Source organism: Littorina saxatilis, linkage group LG17, assembly GCF_037325665.1.
Source record: "Littorina saxatilis isolate snail1 linkage group LG17, US_GU_Lsax_2.0, whole genome shotgun sequence".
In the NCBI taxonomy this organism is placed as follows: domain Eukaryota; kingdom Metazoa; phylum Mollusca; class Gastropoda; order Littorinimorpha; family Littorinidae; genus Littorina; species Littorina saxatilis.
Window position 1 is genome coordinate 33,863,864 of NC_090261.1, and position 25,999 is coordinate 33,889,862.

General features: G+C 39.7%; 1 protein-coding gene and 1 long non-coding RNA gene across 4 annotated transcripts; both read right to left on the reverse strand.

The window, feature by feature from the left end:
* Positions 1-20: 20 nt before the first annotated feature.
* LOC138953912 (intraflagellar transport protein 43 homolog A-like) lies at positions 21-13,159 on the reverse strand. 2 transcript variants are annotated; one of them, XM_070325894.1, is made up of 9 exons: positions 13,035-13,159; positions 10,939-11,028; positions 10,454-10,527; positions 8,280-8,318; positions 2,850-2,902; positions 2,033-2,105; positions 1,673-1,748; positions 886-948; positions 21-306 (listed from the first exon to the last, which is right to left on the reverse strand). In XM_070325894.1, exons 1-9 carry the CDS (start codon positions 13,074-13,076, stop codon positions 190-192), a joined length of 627 nt encoding a protein of 208 aa, XP_070181995.1. In that variant the 5' UTR covers positions 13,077-13,159; the 3' UTR covers positions 21-189. The 2 variants fall into 2 exon arrangements, with proteins under 2 accessions (XP_070181995.1, XP_070181996.1); XM_070325895.1 differs by lacking the exon at positions 8,280-8,318.
* Positions 13,160-15,206: 2,047 nt separating this feature from the next.
* LOC138952680 (uncharacterized) lies at positions 15,207-20,949 on the reverse strand. 2 transcript variants are annotated; one of them, XR_011451406.1, is made up of 6 exons: positions 20,389-20,949; positions 20,058-20,099; positions 19,447-19,525; positions 18,397-18,518; positions 17,711-17,757; positions 15,207-16,761 (listed from the first exon to the last, which is right to left on the reverse strand). It is a non-coding gene; the product is annotated as an uncharacterized lncRNA (long non-coding RNA). The 2 variants fall into 2 exon arrangements; XR_011451405.1 differs by having other exon boundaries at positions 20,058-20,946.
* Positions 20,950-25,999: the final 5,050 nt, after the last annotated feature.

Below are 25,999 nucleotides of genomic sequence, written 5' to 3' on the forward strand. Positions count from 1 at the left end.
CAATCACTCGAACTGTGTAATATGAGAAAGAAGTTCTTTATTTTCGTTCACAGAAAATGAGTTCACACATCCAAAACAATGATAAATTAACACACACTCCCCAAAGACACGCCACATGAAGAAAATGCAATATTTACAATGACATAAGGGGAAAAAAATGAAGAAAAACTATAAGGCCTAAATCTCGGATCATGTTTCTGCCTGTTCTGATGGCTCTCCCCCCTCCTCTGCACTTTTCTCCCATTCTGTGGTCAGCTCTGAAGAAACCTCCGTAAACAGTCTATCCCAGTCCCACGGTCGATCATCCTGCACGCACACAGATGGTTTGTTTTTTCAATTGGCTTAATTTGGCCCTTGGGGCTTAGAAGTAAACACAACAACAAAACTAACTCACACACAAAAAATAAGATTTCACGCAGACTCAGCAAACAATTAGGATCCTAAACCCAGCAAAGCTCACTGAATATTTCCATCTTAACTAACCTAAGAAACAAATAAAGAACAACCACCTTCATACAAAATATGGTCAGAGCATACTGCATTACTCATTGCAGATTTACACCAGTTTGTTTATATCGATCACTGAACAACAAATTAAAGCCAACTCTGTGCTTTTTTTGGTGAACTTCATTTCATATTTGTAGTTTCTTTCAAATTTCCAACAGCACCCTGATGACAGAGCATAATATCATCGGGTTCTGGCAATAACTTGTCTCTATCATTTTCATATTTTAATCTGTATCTCTCTCACGCAGACAGACATACAGACACACCCATACCTGCAGCCACAGCTCAGTACACATTCTCACAAATAACAAAACATTAATGAACAGCTTAACCAGCCAAGACTAGTTCATAAAGCTAAAAAAAATGTTCGATAATTACCTCTATGAGATCTTCCATTGGGGAGAGACTTTTGGTGAGGAGCTTCAAATCAATTTCATTATCCTGAAATGTAATAGATCAATTCAGTAAGTTTCATGTGATTTTGTCAATTCAGCAATTATCATGTGATTTTGTCACTTCAGCAAGTAACATGATTTGGCCAATGTAGTAAGTATCAGCAACCAAACAAAAAACACAACTGCGCACATGTGATGAGAGATATTCAAATTCATTGTGCACTTCCAAGGTCGATGTATTTGTACATCAAGCAGTTCTGAGACAACATCAAGAAACATATATCTAACAGCAAATACGCTGTCCAGTCTGTGTTAAATTTGACACTACATGTATTTAAAAAAAAAAAATTGTTTTGATCTAATTGTACAATTTCAGTACGACTGTAACAAGTTCATGTACCGTGACAGTCAGTGTTGCTTACTAATGAACAATACATGTATACGCTTAAATCATTTGACAGGGAAGCTTTCAGTTCTTTCGTGAAAAATATGATTGCGTGATCCCTGGGTTAGAAACATTGTGGTCTCTAGCTGTTTGAAAACATTCCCTAATACATCAAAATAATGGCTCTAAAGTGGACATACATGTAAAACTAAATGATAATACTGTAATAATAAAATGAACAGAAAAAAATGAATAAGGTCAAATTATCTCTCTACTTCAGAGACCACCAGCTAGGTCAACGTACTACATGTACTAGTAAGTTTATAGAGATGCGTTTGAGATTCCTAGCTGTTACATTATTCTGCTTTCATCTGCCAACACTTACCAGTACTTGGAATGCTGCCTGCTTTAGCAAGTCGTTGTCAAGTTCACGGTATGTGGCCACACGATTCACTGCCACACTGCAACAAAGGAGCAATGTGTTAAAATGTACAATGAGCAATTCGGGATGGAGAGAGTTAACCCAAAACATGTCAGATTGATGCAAGCCGCCACCCACCCTTACCCTTCCAATTTATGACCTCGATCTCCCCATGTTCTGTTTAAAACTTCTGTAAATTTACCCCCATATCAAGACTCACTCCATTTTAAGACCTGAATTTCTCATCATTGTGAAGGTCTTGAATGGGGGTTCCACTGTAACACATGCATGAACAAATGAGAAAAAGAAGTGTGGCCTACTTACTTTGGAGCTGTAGCCATTCTGTTAGACATGTCCTCCTCTGTTTGCTCCTCCAGCTCTGGGATCACTGGAATGTCTGGAATAAAGGAAGAATAAAAAAAAAAGAAAAAGAAAACGCCAGTTAGAATTTGCTAAATGTTTCACTATTATCCACACAGTAGAACCCTCCTTCTCGCCCCCTTCCCCTTCACTCTCCAGTGTGTACCTGATCATTAATATGTTTGTGCCTGCAAAAGCATCATCCCAAGAAGCGAAACAGAAATAACCGCTTTCCAATTCTAAGTTAAAATTAAATATAATTGTAAGGCTAATTCTGATCAAAGTCAACATCTTCTTGTTTTAACTGTAGCTGCAGTGTGTCATTCACCTGGCATATATAATAAATACATTGATTAAGTGAAACTACAATCAACATGATAAATAATGCTTGATATACATGTACTTTCCTTTTTCATTGTCTTTGAGTGACAGCTAATGGTTGATTCAGACAGTACTTAACTCATTGTCTCCCAGGTACGGATATATCCGTACCCACTCATATGGCTATATCTGACCTGGTACGAATATATTCGTACACATTCAGTCGCTTTCTGCAGCGTCGATCTAACGCCTGCATTCCATCGTGTTGATAGTGATACACAGTTACTACAATTCTGAGTGACCTGCTGCAGCACAGCTGGTCTCGGTTAAAAAAACCTTGGTCAACATAGGTGGGGTAGAAAGCGTTAAAGAAAATTTATTGACAGTGTTAGTAAACACTTGAAACAGCCAACAGCCATAAGTATAAAGATGGCTACAACATAGATAATTGTAAGCTCACCATTATCTGAATCACTGTCATCTTTGGGAGGGGTACTTTGACGCAACCTCTCACTGAAACGCACAACAGTAAATCCATTATTTGAATGTTTATATCATAGATATTACACTAATGCCATAATAATTCTATTAAATATTCATATAACATTGAGGAAACTATGAACTCAGAAAGGAATCCGTATGTTAAAAATTACACATACTAAAAAGCAACATACGATTCTGCAACACATTGTCTCATGCATCAATATACATGTACTTCCTTCTCTTTTTTTTACTACACATTTTGATTTGATCACTCAAACTCGAACTCGAACTCGAAAACTTTATTACTGAGGGATGATAGCATTAGGTCCATATGGTCCTTTCTTACAGCTAGTCCCTATTATAATACACACATGAAACGAAGAACAAGTATGAAGAATAAAAAAAGAAATCAAATAAAACACAATCATGTAATACAAGCCAGATATTCAGAGAAGCTTCGATCATGCAGATTCAAGCATACTTTTACAAATTAAAAAATGTTTGTAAAAGCAGACAACTCATCTAGTTGGGAGAAAAAAGTAAGAGTTCAGAGTTTGGAATTTCTTTAAATCCCTTCCTTTACTGTCAAAACCAACCTACTTCAAATGATTTGTAACAATAACACTTATAATTTGTTGTCAGGAGGTGCTCGATCAATTCATGTTAAATTGGTGCAGACACAGAACAATTAAGTTGCACAAAATACACACACTAAAAGAAAACAAAAAACAATACAAAACAGTATTTTCATTAGATCAAACTCACATCAAATACATTTTAAAGACTGACATAATAACAAATATGTAACTATGGCAACCCTGCTTACCAATAGAACTGAAGAAAAATACACAGACACAATTATAAATTTTGTCAAAAGAAAAACAAAATCAGCATAAAACAATCGGTTTTTTTTTAAGGAAACAATAAAGACTGATATTATGGTTTACAAATGAGTAACTTCAAAGGCTGATAAAGTCGTCAACAATTCAAACATTCTGCAACATCGTTACACAAATTTTCATAATAATCCACCTTGGAAAGATAACGAGTAAATGTATCAAATGTATCTATATACCAGGCAGACGTGAGAAAAAACACTAAAAACAAGCAAAAGTAAAAAATCATCTTTTTAACCCAACTTGCAGCAATCAGAGGCGATGATCAACGGGTGTGGGGTGTGCAAAGAAATTCCACAACATCACAAGGTAAAACCACTCTTAACAGCACGTCTAAAAGCCAGAATAGTACAGTATTAGAAAGGCTCCACTCAGCACATCACAAATGATTGTGCTGTTTTACCGAAACATGTCAGGGCTGCTATCGCCTTGTGAGAACTGCGATCCCAACCCAAAAAGCAAGTCACTGTCAAAAATAAAAAATGCAGCACAGGCAGCAATTCATTTTACGACAACATTCAGCTAAGCCCCTGAACCTGTTACTGCAAGTAACACACAGAATACAACAGACAGTGCACACTCGGAAAACAATCAAGTACGTCCTCTATTCCTTCAATCTCCATCCTTCCCGTGGATCTAGCACCATGAGAACACAACTTAAAGGTACACTCGGTCCCCTGTAAACTATCTTGTTCACCTCCACACAGGTCTGTCCAGGCTTGTGTTTTTCATGGGATAAAAAGAGCATCCTCACAGTTATAGACACATACTAAATACATGTATCAACAAACTGTCCCCCGTTTCTTTCAAGCAGGCTAGCATCTCGCTATGCAAGACAGCGAGAGAGTTTATGAAATGGTGTGATGGCTAGCTACGTAAGAGTTAAACACCATTCGTTGATACATGTACCCAAAAGGTCATCCGCACTGGTCGGTAAACAGCCATGAACAGCCAATCGGATTGGCAGCTGCATGTGTGGCTGCGATTTTTTTCTCACATAGCGAGCACCTCCAAGGCATGCTCACCTACTCTTGCCAAATCCTAGCGTTCCTCACGGCGAGAATTGTTCAAGAAACACTACTTCCTCACCCCACTCGCCAATTCTCGCATGCAGGAAGCTGTCAGGCTGTAGATTTTAAGTGTGTGTCTAAATAAAAAAGATATCTTATCTGACGTAAAAGCCTGTACAGATCTGTGGTGGTGAACATACATGATCGCTTACTCGAGGAGGAGGGTACCTTTAAACCAATTAAGGCCTGTCTATTGCTCTTCCCACAACCTCCAAATCTATAGAAAGAGTGACACACAAATCATCAAGGGCTTCGTCTAAGTCTTGGATGGGGTCCCAGGCACCCTTGTTTTGGGGCTTTTGGCTCGATCCCACATCTCCGCTGCAAATAACATGATAGCAATAAAGAACGCTGAGGCATCCTTAGATAGCTTGACAATACTGCGTCCCCAAAATGCCTGGACAACAGACAGTGATCATGCACTTTAGAAAAACTGTAATCAGATTGATGTTCTGGAAAAAATAGTGAGGATTACCATACAAGTCTTGTGGATGCTATTTTATCAACAGCACACAAAAATAAAGTAAAAATGCAAATAAAATCTTGTGTTTTTACAAGAAGACGCATTGAAATATATATCTATATATATATATACGACTTGTGTCTGTGTGTGTGTCTGTGTGTTTGTGTATCTGTGTATTTGTGTATTTGTGTATTTGTGTATTTGTGTATTCGCCATGCACGGCCAAAGTTCTCGATGGATCTGCTTCAAATTTGGTGGGCATATTCAGGTTGACCCGGTACAGGACACAACGTGGTCGATATTTCAACACGTGCTCTCAGCGCGCAGCGCTGAACCGATTTTGGTTCCACCTCAGCTACCCGGGCCCCCATACCGACACACCATAGCCGCTACACCACATCACAACGCCAAAGTTCTCGGTGGATCTTTTTCAAATTTGGACACCGTATTCAGCTACACCCCGGACACAATATCATCGATGAGATATTTCAACACATGCTCTCAGCGCGCAGCGCTGAACTGATTTTGGTTTTTGTGTTCATTTCACCATTATAAGTAACTCTTCCTTATCTTCTCATCTTCTCCAGGTTTTCAGCGTTTACCTCCCTTCCTTCGTATGGTGCACTATAGTTTGAGGGAGGCATCTTCGGATATTCCCGTTCTGTTACTATTTTTAGAAGGTCACCGCAGTGTCCAGAACGTAAATTGGACCCGTAAATTATCCTCACTGTAAAAGTGCAAAGGTCGAATCAATTTATAGCCACGCGAAATATACACTGTCATCTATCTCTCTATAGATATGGCTTCTCTGTGTTTGTGTGTGTGTGTGTGTGTGTGTGTGTTTTTATGTGAGCAACACCTGTGCATTGTTCAGTTCTGTTTGTGATGTGGTCTGGCGGCTTTTGTGTAATTTTATGTACTGGCCTTCCTTTCAGAAGCCATAACAGTTCAAAAGGGCTTAGAGATAAGCTCTAAATTGCTCAATCCTATTTGAGTGGAGTTCGCCTCCAAAGGTGATTAACACGGTTACATTCGTCGACAAGGATGGGACTCGATATGGTCAGGAATGGCATTATGGCCACTGAATCATTTTCGTGCTGTTCCCATTCCACGAATCTGGGAGGGACCTAAGCTTAGCGGGTCCATTGTTCGGACCCGGCGAAGCCGGCGTACGGCTCTAAGTACTTCTTCCCGGCAAAGCCGGCTACCCGGCGAAGCGGGTATTCATTCTAGTATATATATATATATATATATATATATATAAACAACACAATAAAAAGTCCAAAACCAAGCCAGAATGTCCACTATATCCATTCCCAGTAACTCTTCCTTATCTTCTCCATTTTTTTGTTTTGCGCATTTATCTCCCTTCCTTCGTGTGGCGTCAATCCCTATTCCCGTTACTACGTTACTATTTTTAGAAGGTCACTGCACGTTACTATTTTTAGATCTCCCTTCCTTCGTGTGGCGTCAATCCATATTCCCGTTACTACGTTACTATTTTAAGAAGGTCACTGCACGTTACTATTTTTAGATCTCCCTTCCTTCGTGCGCCGGCTGTCCCAGGCGCAGCCTGGTATTCGGCTCTACTTCTTCCCGGCGAAGCGGGTAATCATCTAGTATATATATATGTATATAAATATGAAGTGTGTGCTCTATATCACTTTTAAGTGTTCTACAATCTAAAGCAAAAAAATAAAAAAAATAAATAAATAAAAGCTAGTCCTGCTGTAGGTTGAACAATGAGCTTGTCCACCTGACAGAAAAAAACACGAAAAAAGAAAATAGAACAGTTACAGGCAGAAGCATAAAAAATTAACGGCAATGCTACATTGATATTATAGGCTTAACACAAAAAGGTCTGTAAAAAATGTGTACAGCTACAACCACCACCGAAAATGAACACAAGATAATCATTGGCTGTTATTGATCACTATAATTGGCAGCGCTTGAAAAATAAGATGTAAGGATTCTCCACAATTTTATTAAAGTAGGCCTTTTCATTTAAATGATATACGAGCTTTTCATCCAATATACGTTAATTGGATCTGTGATCCAAACATGGCTTTTGGTCAATCGAGATGGAAGTTTATTCCACAAGCCCGTAGGGCGAGTGGAATAAACTGCCATCTCGATTGACCAAAAGGCATGTTTGGATCACAGATCCAATTAACATATATATCTCGACATTCACTGGTCTTAGGGTTTTTGTTCTCAAAGAAGAAAGAAACTTGCTTGAACACGGACCACTTCTCCGAGCAAAATCAACAAACCTAATCACTCGCATTCCACCTCAAGGTCTCGGCCAACCAAGACTATGGCATACTCGTAGCAAAGCCGCCGAATGGTACCGTAAACCAAGAATAGTGACGTAAGAGAATAGAATGTCGTCTTTTGATTTGGAACGTGATGGGTTTCAGAACTTCTTCTGGACAACTCGGATGGTCTTCTGCGTAGTGGTTGGCACGAGATTCCTTTTCTTCTTCGTCAGTTCATCCTCCGATACTGTAGCAAAACGTTTAATCTTTTTTTCACTTTCGAGTATGCGGACGACTGAACTTGACCGCTAAAAAGTAGTCCTTTCGGAATCATTACGCCGAGTCCAAACATGAGGTCTGAACATTGTTTTTAGGCAGGATCTAGGTGAAAGCGAGGCTGTTCTTATCTCTGTATACAGTCCAGAGAGAGAGAAATACATGTCGAGACATAGAGGATTTATGGCAAGTAGCATGGACAACAGATCATGCAGGGAATTTTCGCCCACAAAATTTAACTTTCAATACAGACCCCTAGATCAGAAAAGCCATTGTGTGTTGGATATTTTGACTCGAACAAGCTAGCATAATATCCACAATTCCTGCTAATTAAACAGCATTACAGAATATCATACAAAACGAAGTGACTAGATAGGATAGTGGCAGCACAAAGCGCGCAGTGATGAAGGGTCTTAAACGCACGCAAGGCACAACCATACTTACTCCTCAAGTCCTTCAAAGCCCTCTCCCAACTGTCGGGTCCTGCAACCAGTCATGCGCGACACAGAGGTACAAAGGGGTGCATAGGGGTAAGCACATTCACCACAAGCTTTTCATGCATGCATGTTAACTTATATAAGGCTCATTTCACCCATGCATGCATTTATTTGTTTATGCAGTCCTATCAACACATGTATAGGAGAACTCTTGTCCATTCAATACCAAAACCAAGGCAGCCTTTTCAAATCTCCTGCAATCACTACAAAATTATTTGTCCACTGAATCAAGTCAAAGACATTAGTTTTCAATTGCATAAAAACTGATAAATCTATACACTTTTAAGCTCAGAATCAACTGTGAACAATGTTAAAAAAAAAAAGTTAAAAAAAAAAAAATCGGGCAAAAATATGGGTTGAAGCATCCTGCATGCAACTGCTGAGGTCCAAAAAAAAAACCCAAAAAACCTGTGAACAATGTTAAAGATCAGATTCTTCTGTGGACAATTTTCATGTTCAAAGTGCTTAATCTCTCCCTTTCTTTAAAATAGATGCAGTCAGCTTGCAGGGGGGAAAAAGCTTAAAAGGCTGCCTCAGGTTTGGATGAAAATATACCCCAGCAAATATAATACTAAAATACCACAGGTGCAACAAAATACAGGCAAAAGATAAATGCAACATATCAACTATCATTTCCCACAATAAACTAATGCAGCTATCTTTTTGGCTGCTTTAATTAGCAGTATGGACAAATGAATGCTAAGGTATGATTCTACTACTAAGCGGGTAACAGTCAGGGGTCAACATGGGATCCTTTATGCAAAATATCCATTCTGGTAAGGTGATGGTCTTCTGACAGTTATGGCTGGATTTCAGGGATATCAGAAACATTTACCCAAATTATTTGAATGAAAGTTAACACTTTTTTTGAAGCAACATCACGAAAGAAAGGCCAGATTAAAACTATCATTACCTTTCCAATAAAATCTCATGTTCAAGGCTTAGCTAAGTACTTCCTGTGTAAACGATGTGGCTCACTATCTCAGAGATATCTAGCCAGGCTTTTACATAGAATAAGATCAGCACTCTACAGCACCAACCAACAACAGCCAGGCTTTTACATAGAATAAGATCAGCACTCTACAGCACCAACCAACAACAGCCTTGCAGCTTTCCGTGGGAGTTGGTTGATAAATTAATTTGACAACAGACAGTTTGTAGCGTCAATCTGCGTTATTTATTATTCAAATTCAAAAACAAATTCCCACTCTGCACAGTCAGAATGTTGATTTTTGGTATGTGTCCAAGAGGAGGGATAATCTTATTCCACGTAAATGCCTGGTCAGATCTGAAATAGTGATCCAAACTGTTTTCACAAGAAGGGCTGTGTCTTGAAAATTACCCGGGAACAGACTACTTCCAATTCAGTAGGGGGGCGACTATCCTCAACCCGGCGGGTCCCCAGGTGGCGGATAGGGGAACGGCCCCCAGATATGGGGGCCAGCTGCGAATATAGAATAAGCAGTCCCGGACCAACTAGCGGTGTCTCTACCAGGACGGGGTGGGTTGGCAGATGGCACTGACTACCCTATAAATGCCCTACGTGTCCGATGACGGTTACACCATGCGGGTAAGAGCCGCATTAAAAGCTCCAACCCCCGGGGTGGGACCCCTGGTAAGAAATCCCCCATGTGTTCCCAGGGTTAGGTTTTTGAGCCAGGAACTAAGGGCGGGGTAACCCCGAAAGAAACCTAAGGGCTGAAGACAGAGGATCTGAGCCAACAGGCGCACCTTAACCAACCACAGATCCACGCAAAAACGCAAAATGAGAGCGAACGACAAGAAGAAGAAGAAACTTACATCCATAGGGCCACCAAAAGCACATAGTAACCTAAACTTGAGCACGAGCAAGTTGCCGCAAGCACGACCACAACACTGTTACAACTGCATGGTAAGACAACATACAGGACATAAGAATACGTTAGCCAAACAAGACTGCTTAATTTTCCATAATGTTGCATGCAGATGTATGCGCTATGCACATCAAGTTTACCACTAAGCATCCCATTTGGAATATGGAATAAATTAAAAGAATAAATGCTGGGATTCTGGGAAGAAGGTGGAAATAGGTTTGATAGTTGGGGGTAGAGGGGGGGGTGGAGGGTCATAGGTGGAGGTTACCGTGGCTTTCTAGGTGCATCTTCTCCCCAACCAGATACTGCTTTCGTTGGTCTATCTCCAGGTGGGCCACCTCCCTGTCAGCAGAAAATGTATGTGTTTTTGTTTTTGTTAATCAAAATAATATCTCAATGCACTTGATAAAAGTAGAATGCTCTAAATCACCAGTACTACCTGCACAAGACAAGTCATTAGGCTACAAAGTGTAAACCTGTTTTGGCTATTTTGTGATGTTTCCAAGCTCTCATTTATTCAGTTTCTGGCTTTGTTATACAGATTAATATATAATGCACTATGAAACACATGTACATACACACTTCTCAGAGGATTCTCAAACACTTTATAATCACCTTAGAATGTGGTAAGACACACATGCACACACACACACGCACACTCAACTACATAATCATGTTGACATATGATTTGTACAAACACAGACAGATCAACACACATTCTCTTTCTTTCTCTTCTTTGGCAATCTTACTGACATCTGGTTTCATAGGTGTATCAAGATCATCATCCTGGTCCATATCCGCTGCTGGTGTTGCCGCTGCTGCTCTGCGTCCTTGCCGTGCATTCTGCACAAATAAGACGTACACAAAGAATTCTATCAAAATGTGTACAGCCTTAAGTGTATGCAAAAGCTAGGTTGTACACGAACTGAACAAGCTTACAGGACAATCAGCTATTGAACCTAAATAAACAGCAGGTCTCACAGGAGTGTAAGTCATCAAATTGGAGGTAATTTTCTTGACACTATAAAGAAAACCCTGACAAAACAGGCAGCAGTTATTATGAAATAAATATTTAATAAATAGCATATAATCGGCTCACTAACACTTGGGCTTAAAATAGACATTATGATCGCTTGTAAGGATTTTTTCTTTGGTAATCTTGAACTTTTGCGTGTTAAATTCATAGCTCAGAATTCAGAGGCATTTTAAGTCTCCAAATTTGTAGAACCAGCACTTGTAATCATAACAAGTCATTTTAGATCCTTTTGAAGTTACGGAATGAACTCCGATGAACTGTACGAATGCATTCCGTTTACATGGGTCAAAGAAGGAATTATCCGTGTGAGCGAACAAGGGAGACAACTCTTTCGTGTAAATGATGTCCCATGGTTGACAACATACGCCATTTTCAGTGCATTTTCGTCGATTGAACAACCAAATTAATTAATTATGCTTAAGTTTGAAGCTCAATCCGTCAATTAATTTCACGACAAATGTTCTTTGGCTTGCTTAAAGGCATACTAACGCACTCCCGTGTTTACAAAGTGTAGTTTGCCCACAATCGATGTCAAACGCACCATAAGACCATATAATGACGATGCGTCACCATGCGCGGACCATAATACATGCATTACAGCTTGTTCTAGCCTCTGAAAAAGTGAGGATGTCAACAAAGCCGCGGTGTTCTCTCCCTTGCATCAACGTTACATGTGTTGCCAAATCTATAAATAGGACGATCCAGATCAAAATGAAAATTCAAATATCTCAACATTTAAGGGGTCCTAGACCACAATATTTTGCAGGGAACTTAATTTAGTCTGTCTCCAGCTGTTGGTAAAGCAATTAGCGTGTATAGTCATCGAGTACATATGGCTTGTATCAAAAATAAGTAAAGAATGTCACTGGATTCTGAGCTATGAATTTAACACGCTAAAGTTCAAGATTACCTTTTCTTTTCCTACAGAATGAGATTACCTGCTATTCCGACTTGGTCGTGTGACAGACGTTTTCTTCCCCACGAGATTACGTTGATTGTCTAACGAAGCCGTCAGGCTGAGTTAGACATCAGCTAATCGAGTGTGGAAGAAAACTCTTGTCACACGACCAAGTCGGAATAGCATTTATGTCTCACAGCTTCAACAGAGGAGAGAACAAACACGTTTTGTGTACTCAAGCTTGACAAACCTAAACACAGGAGCAGCCATTGTGGAGAGATCTACTTTTTGACCGAACAACTGTGAATGACGTCTCGGTATATGTGAATGACGTCACAGTCATCGTCACAGTCTGTATCTTTTGAATCATCGCATTCTTCATGACGTCTTTCTGTGTCTGCATCCGCGAAATGTTTGTTCATTCCGGAATCTTTGTCATCTATGTTCAGAACTCTGTCCTTATAGTGTCAGACTAACAGGCCTCCTGAGCGAGCCACTTTTCAAGGGAAGCTAAATTCGCGTATGGAAACAGTACTGTCGTCTGGGATGCCGTTTTCAGTATTCTGAGCGTTGAAGAATTTGTAAAGAGAAGAAACGATAACAGCAGGAGAAATAAAAGGCGTGTGTGCATTTTTTGGCTGGAGGGACGATTTCGAGTTTGAATCCGTTCTTGCACATGCTCCAAAGCGTGTAACATACAATCTTGCACACGTTTGCTTTAGTAGTGGCAAAGAAGCAAAGCGTGTGACATACTCTGATGCAACTTTTTCTTTCTTGGGACAACAAAATAACAACATGCAATTTGTAAAATGTTCCCGATCGGTAATGCATGGCATAAAATCTTCGAATCCATTTCTTTTCCTATATTTCAGCAAGATTCTTCCAAGATTTTTTCTTAAAAGGCTTAAAACAAACCCTCTTAGACTGTGTTCCAAAGTCAAGATCTTCGTCATCCATTTTGATACAGTAAATCGCCCAAACGTTGAAAGTATGTGAAGTTCCGTGGTGATTGTGTATCTTGTCAACAGGAATGTAAGGGAGAAAGCATGGGACCGATTCCATGTATTTGGTAGTCAGCATAAATGACAAAAGATCTGCAACTAATTTCCAAAATCAGGGCCTACTACTTTGTATTCAATAGTTCTTCGAAGACATTAAAATAACGTTGATGTATATAATGCCATACGTAGATGCAATTCTTCAATTTGTTAAATACAAATAAATAGTTCTCCCTTCAAGGGGAACCATCTCCTATCTTCCGATAACTGATGAGAGTTGCTTCCCTTGGACTGTTGCGGCCCCTCTCTCTCTGTCTCTGTCTCTGTCTGTCTGTCTCTCTGTCTGTCTGTCTGTCTGTCTGTCTCTCTCTCTCTCTCTCTCTCTCTCTCTCTCTCTCTCTCTCTCTCTCTTCAGGGTAAGATGGGGCACGCATATCAACAACAATTTTGGTAATGTCAATTTTGCGGCCTTGACAGTTTTTTTCCCCATAAAGTGACGTCAAAAGAGAAGTGACGCACAAATGTAAACGTCAGCAGATTATTTGGCCCGATTATTTTACCCCAAAGAGAAGGATGAGGAAATCTTTCGCAAATAAAACTTGAGAGCCCCAAAGGGTTTTAAATCGTGATCGTGATTGGCGATTTTTGACCTTTCTGTGACCGTGATTGCCGAAATTTCCATTTCTGTGATCGTGATGGGACTTTGCCTGTGATCCGTGATGACAAAAAAAATCAAGTATCGTGATCGTGATCGTGATTTTTTTTCGTGATCGTGATGGGCATTATTGCAAAGCATTTTATTTTCAACGTACATTTTTCACCGCTGTATCACTCTATGATCCTCTATTCGTCAAGGTGTTCGTGATCGTGAAAACAAAAATCAAGGTAACTGTGATCGTGAAAGATAAAATGTCCCTTCCCGTGATCGTGATGATACCCCCCCTTTGGGGCCCTCAAACTTGGAAAATAGTTCAAAAAAGTCGCTGAACTAATCAAATTGCCAACGGAAACCACTTTGACAGAGCAGAGATATGGTATTCACGACTTTCCGACCTTGACATTGTAGTGGGGGTCAAGTGGGCGTCGGCATCATTGTCCAATCAGAAATTTTGATGCGCTTCCGCTTCCTGTCCCGCCCAGTCTGCGCAAAAGAAATGGCGCAAAACTGTTTGCGCGGAAAAAGGTGATGAAAAAAAGAACACAACCTGGTTTGATAACCAAATGATTGCGATCTTGCATTCTAGCATCATTTAATGTGGAACAACGACACATCTGATAAACAAATAGCCAGTTTGTTACCAACATGAGAAACTAGGGTTTAGAATCGATGCGGTAAACCCGGACGTATACGTAAATCCGGAGAAGCTATCGAAGTAGGTGACATGTCGTTTCACTCCGAGTGTGCCAGCACCGGCCCTCTTCTCGCCAAACCCCCACTAGGCAGGGAAAGTGGTTCGACCTTGCATGAATGCAGGGCAAGTTCGAGTTTGCTAGCTAAAATTGCTGCTAGTGCTTGCCTTGTCTAGATCTGGAACTTTTTCAATTGGATTTTTTCTCTCTATTATACTGGAATAAGTGGGTGCTTTTCTAGATCTAAGCATCGACCGAATTAGATAATGATGTTCCTTGCATTGCATTCTCCTAAATCTGTTATTCTAACCAGTTTGTTTAAGAATATAATTGTTCGTTTTTTGTTGATAAGCTTACAAGATTTTTTCTTTTTTAAGTAAGTGGTTTCACACGTACAACATGAGACCCACATGCACTAGACAATGGAAGTTGAGGTCCTCGTTCAATACCACAAATGCCAGTATTATACTTCAGACTCCTTTTGGAGGAATGTGTGGGGTTTGGGTGTTGAACTTGAAGTGGCAGATTGTTTGCACAGGTATGTACGTTCGTACGTGCACGCATGTATGCAGGCATTTGTTTGTCAAGCAGGAACATGCAACATTTTGTTGACCGTATGTGAGTGCGTGTGTAATAAAACCAACGACAAACAATACAAAAAGCTCCAGCTCTGCTTCTTCACCAGTCACAGACGCATTGCGTTGTTCAGCTTTCCAGAAATATATTAACTCGGTCAGAACCGGCTTCATGAATATTTTATTTCAGGAAAAAGTCAATCGAATCTACACAAAAAAAGGTTATTGCGTTGTTCTGTCTTTGAGACTGTACCACGTAATATTGAGCTTCTAGAAGAAACATGTCTGTGGCATAGTTTGACCCAACAGATAGAGAAGTCAACAGAGGTATTCTGCCGTCAGCAGCTTTATTGCTGTTTTGAATTTGATCTTGCATAATTTTATTACATAATTTTGCAACACACAAAGAAATTGTAATTGAATATTTTACGCAAAATTGAATAATTCGCAAACATGTTTGTATGAACAAATATTATTTTAAGAAAATATGAGTGTGAGGATGGACGTATTTTGAGTGAAGTAGCAGAAATTCTTTTTAAGTTCTTTAGCTACATGCACACGTTCTGTTAATTACGTTCTTAGCAGGGAGATCCAGATTAATAATACTGCTGTGACAGGTTGTGGTTTCCATACACACTTTGAATACAGGAAAACAAAAACAAAAACACAGTTAAAAAAAAATGTGCACATAGGATTAAAATATTAAAGTGTACAGAATAAAAGCAACATATGTACAAAAACAAATCTCGTGGTTCTCTTGTCAAACCCACTGTAGTAAGCACAGAATAGGAGAGAAGATTTTGGAGAAGGTGGCTTTACCTACTGAAGTAAATGATCAAGAGGATTCTAAGCATCCAGTGCTAAAGCTCTCAAATCACAAGACATACACACTTGTTGTGGCTATCCGAACTGTTGATTTAAAAAAAAACATACCTACAAATTGAAAACATCTATTACAAAATTATATATATTGTATGGATCTGTCTTTGTAAAATATACTGTACAGAAAATTTTAAATAATCTGCACAAATCTCGTGGTTCTCTTGTCAAGTAGTAGGCACAGAAAAAAACCCTGTGTTTTGTCTTGTAAATAATACTTTACTAAATGTGTACAGTATTCTAAAAAAAAAAAATTCTTCCTTTTTATCATATCAATTGCCTCCCTTGAATTTTATTTGTAAAATAATTCTGAGAAAAAAAGCTTTCTACTTAAAAGCAGTGCAATCAAGAAAATGGGTACAACCTGTGTGTATACCTTTATTCCTTATTCTTTTTATTTAATTGAGGATGTCACTACGCAGTTTTACTGATTTAAAAAAAAATTCGCTTCAAATTATCTCCCTTGAACAAACACTTCTTTTTACAATTAAATTTTGTTTACACGAAGAGGTAGTTTTAAGGGTATATATACAAAAAAACAATATTGCAACCTTAGATGTATTTACATTTGGACTAATTCCATTAAAAAAAAATTCAAACTATAAATGATAAATCAAAATAAAACAGATTTTGGGGCTGTACACAAGCTAATAGGATTAAACACGAAAGTCGTACCCAAGAATCGTCAAATACTTTTGCTAACAGCTATACTTAAACATAAGAAAATATGATCTGCATCTCTTGTTATGAAGATGATGGCACTGGTCCACCGAAGTGCATGCCATATATGCTTTACTGTGCGCTCTCCCTCTCAATGGTCTTTCTCTGGCTGACTCGATTCTGAGGAGATAAAAGAAAACACATTCAGTACAAGCTGTAAAAAATAACAACAAAACTAGTATTACTTAAAGTAGCTGCTGGTTTCTGAGTATTTGATTGAAGGCCCAATCCGACTTGTAAGAAGTTTGCCCGACTGTCGCAGATTTGGTCAGGTATGGAGTAAAATCATGCCTCAATTTGGTAACATACAAACTGCAATATTCTAAGGCTGTGAGTGTGAGAATACATCGATGCCACTTTTTAAAAACTTTCTTTTTGTGTGTGCGCATGTTTTAGTGCCAAAAATGAAGAGGCCGAGTGCTCTCTCTGCAAAACTTGTGTGAAGCTTCAGAGCTCTATCAATGGTTTGAAAGAAAAAACATACTTTTCCATTTTTGACGTTCTTGTTCCCTTCCCTGTGAAATTTACTGTCCGTAGGTTACCGGATTTTGTTAATGTCCGTGAAAACCTTAACTATTCATTGCTGAGTGCCTAGTGATAGCTATCCCCCCAACGACCTAGCACTGCTGAATCCTGATTCTTCCCATTGTTTGATTCTGTAATGAAATTGTGTAGTTGGTAGTTATGTGAGCTTCTTCTTGGAGGGGTGGGGGGGTGCTGGTTGGTTGGGTTTTTGGGGGTTATTAAACCATCAGATTAAAAAGTAAGACTTCATTGTAATGTGCAGATATTTGTTCAGGTGCCCACCATTTTCTATGTGAAAACATGTTGCTAACTAACATGAACCCAACCATAAAACGTGATGTAGGTGAGTAGCCCATCTAGAAAAAAGAACCTGTTCTAATTCGGAATTAGAACAGGTTCGTTTTTCTAGATGGGCTACTCACCTACATCACGTTTCATGGTTGGGTTCATGTTAGTTAGCAACATGTTTTCAAATTCTCATCAGGCAATCACGGCTGACACTAAACACAGAACAGGTGGGAGAGACATAATTCAATTTACTCACCTTCCTTGCATTGTGAGACTGGCCATATGAATCTGCTGAAGTAGTTCCTGCACATATTTAATCAAATATTCATCTTAATAACGTGTTAATATCGCTTGTTCTAGCAAATCAGACTTGACAGTTTTCTGATGGCTTGCACAATTTAAGAGCTTGCCTGTCCCCAATCATTACAATAAAAAACAACATCTAGTATGCAAGTATTTTCAGGGTATGAAGGTTTTAATATAATGTCGGTTCTTCTGGGGGCATGGAGAAACACCTTACACAAAGTAGAACATACACAACAAATTTCAAACAATTGAGGTCACACCATAGTTTTACTCACAAACAAACAACAGCAATACAATAAACAGTCTGCAAACGCCTACATGTTGTCTACACTAGGTATAAAGAAACAAAGAAGCACATGAAGACGGGCTTTGTCAAGTAGACCATTATAGCGAATGAGCAACAGCTGATGATCCAGACCACCAAATTGACATGATTTCCCCTTATTCAGTTTGTGATTGTAGTCATATTGACGATGCATGACTTCAATTTTTCAAAGTAAGTCTCTTGGTGCGTTTACGGATACATTCATTGTCACAATTACGACATGCTAATGTCTAACCTGGGTAAACTTCAATTCATGACGTAAACTTCAATTCATGACTTTTTTCAAACTGGCATAGAAATTATGAGCATACCAGAATTATTTTCCTGTTAGACTGTCTTCTTCTTTTTCTTCTTCTGCGTTTGATATTCAATTCATGGCTGTCATATCGTCAGGTCAGTGGCTGCCATGAAGTCAGCAGTCTTCAGTGTCGGACTGTCAAATTAGATGATATTGTAAAGAAAGTAAGTAACATCTCATGATATTCTAACTTCAATTACATCACCTGTCTCACAGTCTGCCTCTTTAAAAATTAATGAATAATTTCAGTAACATAATTTTTGGGTAAAAAATAAAAAGGTATGAGAAATAATCCTTACCTTTTGTGTAATAACCCTCACCACCAATTGTTTTATTTCATTTCCATTTTAACAGATTTAGCACCTCTCCGAAAGCCAGAAATACACTTTAAATCCCACGCCCCCCCCCCCCCCCCCCCTCGGCCCCCCCTACATAAACTAATTAAATAACTAATTAAGGAAAAACATCCTTACATCATAAAAAGTCAGAACCACCAAAACCACCCCCCCCCCCCCCCCCACCCATCCAATAAAACCTGAATACAAAAACACTTCAAAATAAAAAATGAAAACATTTAATTCCACTTACAAAATATAAAAGTTGTTATGCTTTATTTTCATTATCTGTTTACAAACACATAAATTGCTGTGCAAATCTTTTTAAAAACATCAATGCCTGAGACACCAGTAACCTGTTTATATTGTTGACCTTGTAGCTTTTCAGTTTAAGAGGCTGTTCTGGAATCTGCACTAAAGTCAAACATAACCATGAATACCGTTGGAAAAATATTACATCACCAAGACCGAAAACATAACACCAACCGACACTCCTCACCCTTATTTCACCCACTATGCCAACCCAAAGACTGGAAAATAATAATCAAATACAGAATGAACAAAAATGCTTGATTTCATTTCTTCAATGATAAGTTAAAAATCTTCATTCTTCATAATAATGTTATTGGCATAATGTGTAATTGCCACAATTTACAGTTTGATTAAAAAAAATGATGCGATAAAAATCAAAGTGAAAACATTTGTTTTTATACTGATACCTTATTTACCTTGTGGCTTGTGTGCCTCAGGTTTAGGAGCGGCTCAAACTTCCTCTGCTCCTCAGTCTGCAAGAAATTAAGCGATGGCCTGAAGGAGAATAGAAACAGATCCTTTGTCAGCACCCTGTGTATGTGTGTGGGTGGGTGTGTTAGATAAATAGGCGGGGGGGGGGGGGGGGGGGGGAGGTGCAATAGCTACCACGCCTAATGCAGTCTGCAAAACAAGTGCAACACTTCTACAGAGCTTTTATGATACAAAGCTTCAAATAAGAAACACATTACAATCAAATGAAAGCTGAGCCTGTCATTGCAAAATAAGGAATATACAACAATCCAGTGGCATGTAAAATATTGTTCCTTCAGAAAGATGGCTCTGACAGCAGAAACAATTTAACTTGAAGTTTGAGTCCAAAATTATTTCTCTACATTAGTGAACGTACTTGCAGTAATACCCCTCACACATGAACTATTCACAGACTGAATAACAGTGTGTTCCCAATGTTGCTTCCGTGTATCGGTTAGATCCATCTCGGTTAGATCCATCTGCAGAGTACGGATTGTCATCCGTTTAATATTAAAAAGGAAAAACAATCAGAACTTGTCATCAGTGATCAACCTACCTTGCAAGAGTGGGGTGAAACACTCACTTCCTGCCAACATGTCTGCAAAAAAAAGAGGAAACAATACCAATGGAAGCTTAAAATGGTTCTTTTGTTCAATATGTGTACACGTGCTTCATTTCTGGGGTGAAAGTGTAAAATATATTGATGGATTGATAGAACAATATTGCCTCAAGTTCACCGCACCAAAAAATACTTATCAATCAACATTGTCATCACTCGATCAGCTATTCCATCTCTTTCATAAGTGTGTGTGTGATGGTGTGAGCGTGTGTGTGTTTGTGTACGTGTGTGTGTGTTTGTGAACAAGCGTTGAAAAACGTATGTTTACCTTGCTCTAGATCTACCGACTTTCGTAGGCGGAGACTTCTCTGCCGTGACAGCGGCTTCGTTTCCCTGGCAGAATTCAACATCTTGTACAGATCTGCTGGTGATTTTCATTTCCTCCGCTTCTAGAGTCACTTGATCCACAGATTTAACGAACATTGAATGTTCTTTTAGTTCTTGTGACGGAAGTAAAATCAAGGAATTAAGTGGGCATTCCTGAGCCCTCTGCTGGCTTCATGTCCACAAAGTAAATCGCACAAACTTGCAAGGTTTGGGGGGTAGTTTATTACTTTGAAGAAGAACAGCTAGTCGTCGCTGCCCGTTCAGCATTCTTCGCGCGACTTTTGTTTTGCAGAGGAAGGCATATATGCAGTTTTTTTCCTGATGAGTGTTGCCAGGGTGCACAAACTGAGAAAGCATTCCCGATTTTCCACAATTTTCTACTTCTTTACAGTCTTTTGCACAACATGATTTATAACTGCCGGTGTACGTCTAATTCATGATGCCAACCAGCTGGGTCAAAAGTTACGTTCCAGAAAATACTCGTTGAACTAAGTTCCAAACGAATGTCAAGGCCAGTTGGGCTCCAAATGAAAATAAACACTTCCTCCAGCTGCGCGACCCATTGATAACAACAGTTGGAACTGGTAGGAAGATGAACAGGTCTTGCGAACTGGCTACACACTGTTACGGTTCAAGTTTAAGTTCAAAGTAAACACTCAACTGAGGTTGCAGGTAATGGCGGACTTGACTTCCTTCATAACCAAATATCACTCTTCTGACAAAAAAACGCAAATGCTATGTTAAACCGGAAAATACGTAAACCGGAAAAGGAAGCGCATCAAAACCAAAATGGCAGCCCCCATGAAATCCGAAAGGTCACGGAAAAAAGTCGTGAATAGACACGGGGGATAACCTGTCAAATGCCGAACAGAAGCCGAATGCCGCTCATGACACGTGTGAAGGCAAGTTTTGTCTGTTTTCTAGGTATTGTTTGATTTATGTCGGGATTTAAGGTAAGCTACTGATTCAGCGATGACTAAATGTGTTTCTCGATGCATAAAAAGTCAGGGAGCGATTGATATTTGCCCGTAAATATCCTTCAAAGCTGAAAATGTCCGCGATCGAGCACCGGAAATGGCTGCTCGATGGGTTTTGCAAGTAGAAATGTGCTTTATTTCACCAAATCAGCTCGTATTTGGTATGGGTACGGGATTCTAGAGGACGAAGGAGTCATAAGAGGTGCAAAGAAGTGCTATTTGGGAGTAGAATAAATCTTCCGAGACAGTAGACAAGAGAAGGTCATATTTGAGAGAGGAGCGCGTAGGCCGATTGTCTTTCCGACAAGCGAATGATACAGCAGATTAATCATTCGTTTTGACCAGAAACCTAGTCTCTAGTTTTTATGAATGAGTTTTTTTAATTAAAACAATCACGAGAACTCTCTCGCTTAGCCTAATGGCTGTTCGATGGGTTTCGCAAGTAGAAATGTGCTTTATTTCACCAAATCAGCTCGTATTTGACATCGGTTTGGTATATATATATATTTTTTTTTTCTAATCCTACCGCGAACTGGATAGCAGACGCGGCACGACTGTTGCACCACACTTTGAAGTAATCCCACACTTTGAAGTAAATTACTTCAAAGTGTGGGGATGTGCCCCACACTTTGAAGTAAACCCATTTTTTACTTCAAAGTGTGGGGGGATCTTCCCACACGTTGAAGTAAACTCAGTTTTTACTTCAAAGTGTGGGGGGATCTTCCCACACTTTGAAGTAACTTACTTCAAAGCGTGGGACTTTTGCATTGCCTGTTTGAGCCTGATGATTTTGTCAAAAAAATGGCAGTCTTTTGGATGAGTGAACAGAAAAAGTGAGCGAGCCAAGAAACATAGTGATGTTTGTTATCAGGCTTTAAAGGCATATGTACGCGCTCCCGTGTTTACAAAGTGTAGTTTGCCCATAATCGATGTCAAACGCACCATAAGACCATGTAATGACGATATGTCGCCATGCGCGGACCATATTCATGCATTACAGCTTGTTCTAGCCTCTGAAAAAGTGAGGATGTCAACAAAGACGCGGAGTTATTTCCCTTGCGTCAACGCTACCTCTGTTGGCAAATCTATAAATAGGACGATCTAGATCAAAATAAAAATTCAAATATCTCAACATTTAAGGGGTCCTAGACCACAATATCTTGCAGGGAACTTAATTTAGCATGTCTCCAGCTGTGGGTAAAGCAATTAGCGTGTATAGTCATCGAGTACATATGGCTTTAAGCAATGTCCCATTGTTGAGTGTGACGAAAACTCGTGGTGACGATTTTAAAACATGTTGGGTCACGCATGGTCCAATCTTACATGGTCCAACCTTACATGGTCCAACATTACATGGTCCAACCTTACATGGTCCAATCTTACATGGTCCATATATATTATTGGACCATGTAAGATTGGACCATGTAAGATTGGACCATGTAAGATTGGACCATGTAAGGTTGGACCATGTAAGGTTGCACCATGTAAGGTTGGACCATGTAATATTGGACCATGTAAGATTGGACCATGTAAGGTTGGACCATGTAAGATTGGACCATGTAAGGTTGGACATGGTAAGGTTAGACCATGTAAGGTTGGACCATGTAAGGTTGTCCATGTAAGGTTGGACCATGCAAGGTTGGACCATGCAAGGTTGGACCATGTAAGATTGGACCATGTAAGGTTGGACCATGTAAGATTGGACCATGTAAGATTGGACCATGCAAGGTTGGACCATGCAAGGTTGGACCATGTAAGATTGGACCATGTAAGGTTGGACCATGTAAGATTGGACCATGTAAGATTGGACCATGCACGATTGGACCATGTAAGGTTGGACCATGTGAGATTGGACCATGTAAGGTTGGACCATGTAAGGTTGGACCATGTAAGGTTGGACCATGTAAGGTTGGACCATGCGTGACCCAACATGTTTTAAAATCGTCACCACGAGTTTTCGTCATACTCAACAATGGGACATTGCTTAAAGGCATATGTACGCGCTCCCGTGTTTACAAAGTGTAGTTTGCCCATAATCGATGTCAAACGCACCATAAGACCATATAATGACGATATGTCACCATGCGCGGACCATAATACATGCATTACAGCTTGTTCTAGCCTCTGAAAAAGTGAGGATGTCAACAAAGCCGCGGTGTTAGCTCCCTTGCATCAACGTTACATGTGTTGCCAAATCTATAAATAGGACGATCCAGATCAAAATGAAAATTAACATATCTCAACATTGAAGGGGTCCTAGACCACAATATTTTGCAGGGAACTTAATTTAGCATGTCTCCAGCTGTTGGTAAAGCAATTAGCGTGTATAGTCATCGAGTACATATGCCTTTAAAGCCTGATAACAAACATCCCTATGTTTCTTGGCTCGCTCACTTTTTCTGTTCACTCATCCAAAAGACTTTGCCATTTTTTTTGACAAAATCATCAGGCTCAAACAGGCGATGCAAAAGTCCCACGCTTTGAAGTAAGTTACTTCAAAATGTGGGAAGATCCCCCCACACTTTGAAGTAAAAACTGAGTTTACTTCAAAGTGTGGGAAGATCCCCCCACACTTTGAAGTAAAAAATGGGTTTACTTCAAAGTGTGGGGCACATCCCCACACTTTGAAGTAATTTACTTCAAAGTGTAGGATTACTTCAATCAATCAATCAATGAGGCTTATATCGCGCATATTCCGTGGGTACAGTTCTAAGCGCTCTGCAGTGATGCCGTGTGAGATGAAATTGTATACGGCCAGTAATTGCAGCCATTTCGGCGCATATTTACCTTTCACGGCCTATTATTCCAAGTCACACGGGTATAGGTAGACAATTATTAACTGTGCCTAAGCAATTTTTGCCAGGAAAGACCCTTTTGTCAATCGTGGGATCTTTAACGTGCACACCCAATGTAGTGTACACGGGGGGGGGGGGGGGGGGGGGGGGGGGGGAGTTCGGACACCGAAGAGAGTCTGCACACAAATTTGACTCTGAAATAAATTTCCGCCGAACCTGGGATCGAACTCACGCTGACAGCGGCCAACTGAATACAAATCCAGCGCGCTACCAACTGAGCTATATCCCCTTCAAAGTGTGGTGCAACAGTCGTGCCGCGTCTGCTATCCAGTTCGCGGTAGGATTAGAAAATATATATATATATACCAAACCGATGTCAAATACGAGCTGATTTGGTGAAATAAAGCACATTTCTACTTGCGAAACCCATCGAACAGCCATTAGGCTAAGCGAGAGAGTTCTCGTGATTGTTTTAATTAAAAAACTCATTCATAAAAACTAGAGACTAGGTTTCTGGTCAAAACGAATGATTAATCTGCTGTATCATTCGCTTGTCGGAAAGACAATCGGCCTACGCGCTCCTCTCTCAAATATGACCTTCTCTTGTCTACTGTCTCGGAAGATTTATTCTACTCCCAAATAGCACTTCTTAGCACCTCTTATGACTCCTTCGTCCTCTAGAATCCCGTACCCACACCAAATACGAGCTGATTTGGTGAAATAAAGCACATTTCTACTTGCAAAACCCATCGAACAGCCATTTCCGGTGCTCGATCGCGGACATTTTCAGCTTTGAAGGATATTTACGGGCAAATATCAATCGCTCCCTGACTTTTTATGCATCGAGAAACAAATTTAGTCATCGCTGAATCAGTAGCTTACCTTAAATCCCGACATAAATCAAACAATACCTAGAAAACAGACAAAACTTGCCTTCACACGTGTCATGAGCGGCATTCGGCTTCTGTTCGGCATTTGACCGGTTATCCCCCGTGTATAGATCTATGGACAGAGTGAGACCCGTGGATGATGACAGATGTAGGGGAAGGGCTCCTAATATGGACCGGCTCCTAATATGGACCGGCTCCTAATATGGACCACCTTCTGTTCTGACAAACTAACGGCGCTAGAGCGCTCACAAAGGTTTTATTCGCTGTATTCACCCTCTCTGGATAACTTGCACATGTCAAAACAGTTGCAGAAACAGAAATCTTAAAACCGTTTGGCTTTTTATCTTTTTTTCATTTTTGGCAGCGTTCACTCTAAATTTGCTGCCTAAAACGGACTCGTTTCTGTCCACAGCCAAAGCTTTTTTCACGCAAAAATTGCTATATATGACAGCTAAGACCGTATTTGTTACATTTTAGCAGTGTTGACCCCGAGTTTGTACTGCAAACAAAAAATAATAGCAAAATCTCAAAGTATGTGCGAGTCCCCTAATATGGACCACCTTCAACAAATTGAAGAAAATAAAAGCTAAAGGCTATTTCATTAATTCATTAAGAAGCTTGCTGGAAATAACCTATAACTAGCCCTCGAGATTTAAAAAAAATGCAACAAAAAGTCTTCTTTTCGTGGAAGTTGATAATTTCACTTATTTTCACTCTCTTTTTGATAAGCTTCTTTAGTTTCCTGGTGTGCTTCAAATAATGCTCTCATCAACCCGAAACAGATCAATCTAGAGCATATTTTAATTAGGCTGACTTGTACACTAAGTTGTATCATGTTATTTTGAAATATAGGGGGCTTTTTACAGTGATTCGTGAAGGCCGCTTCACTG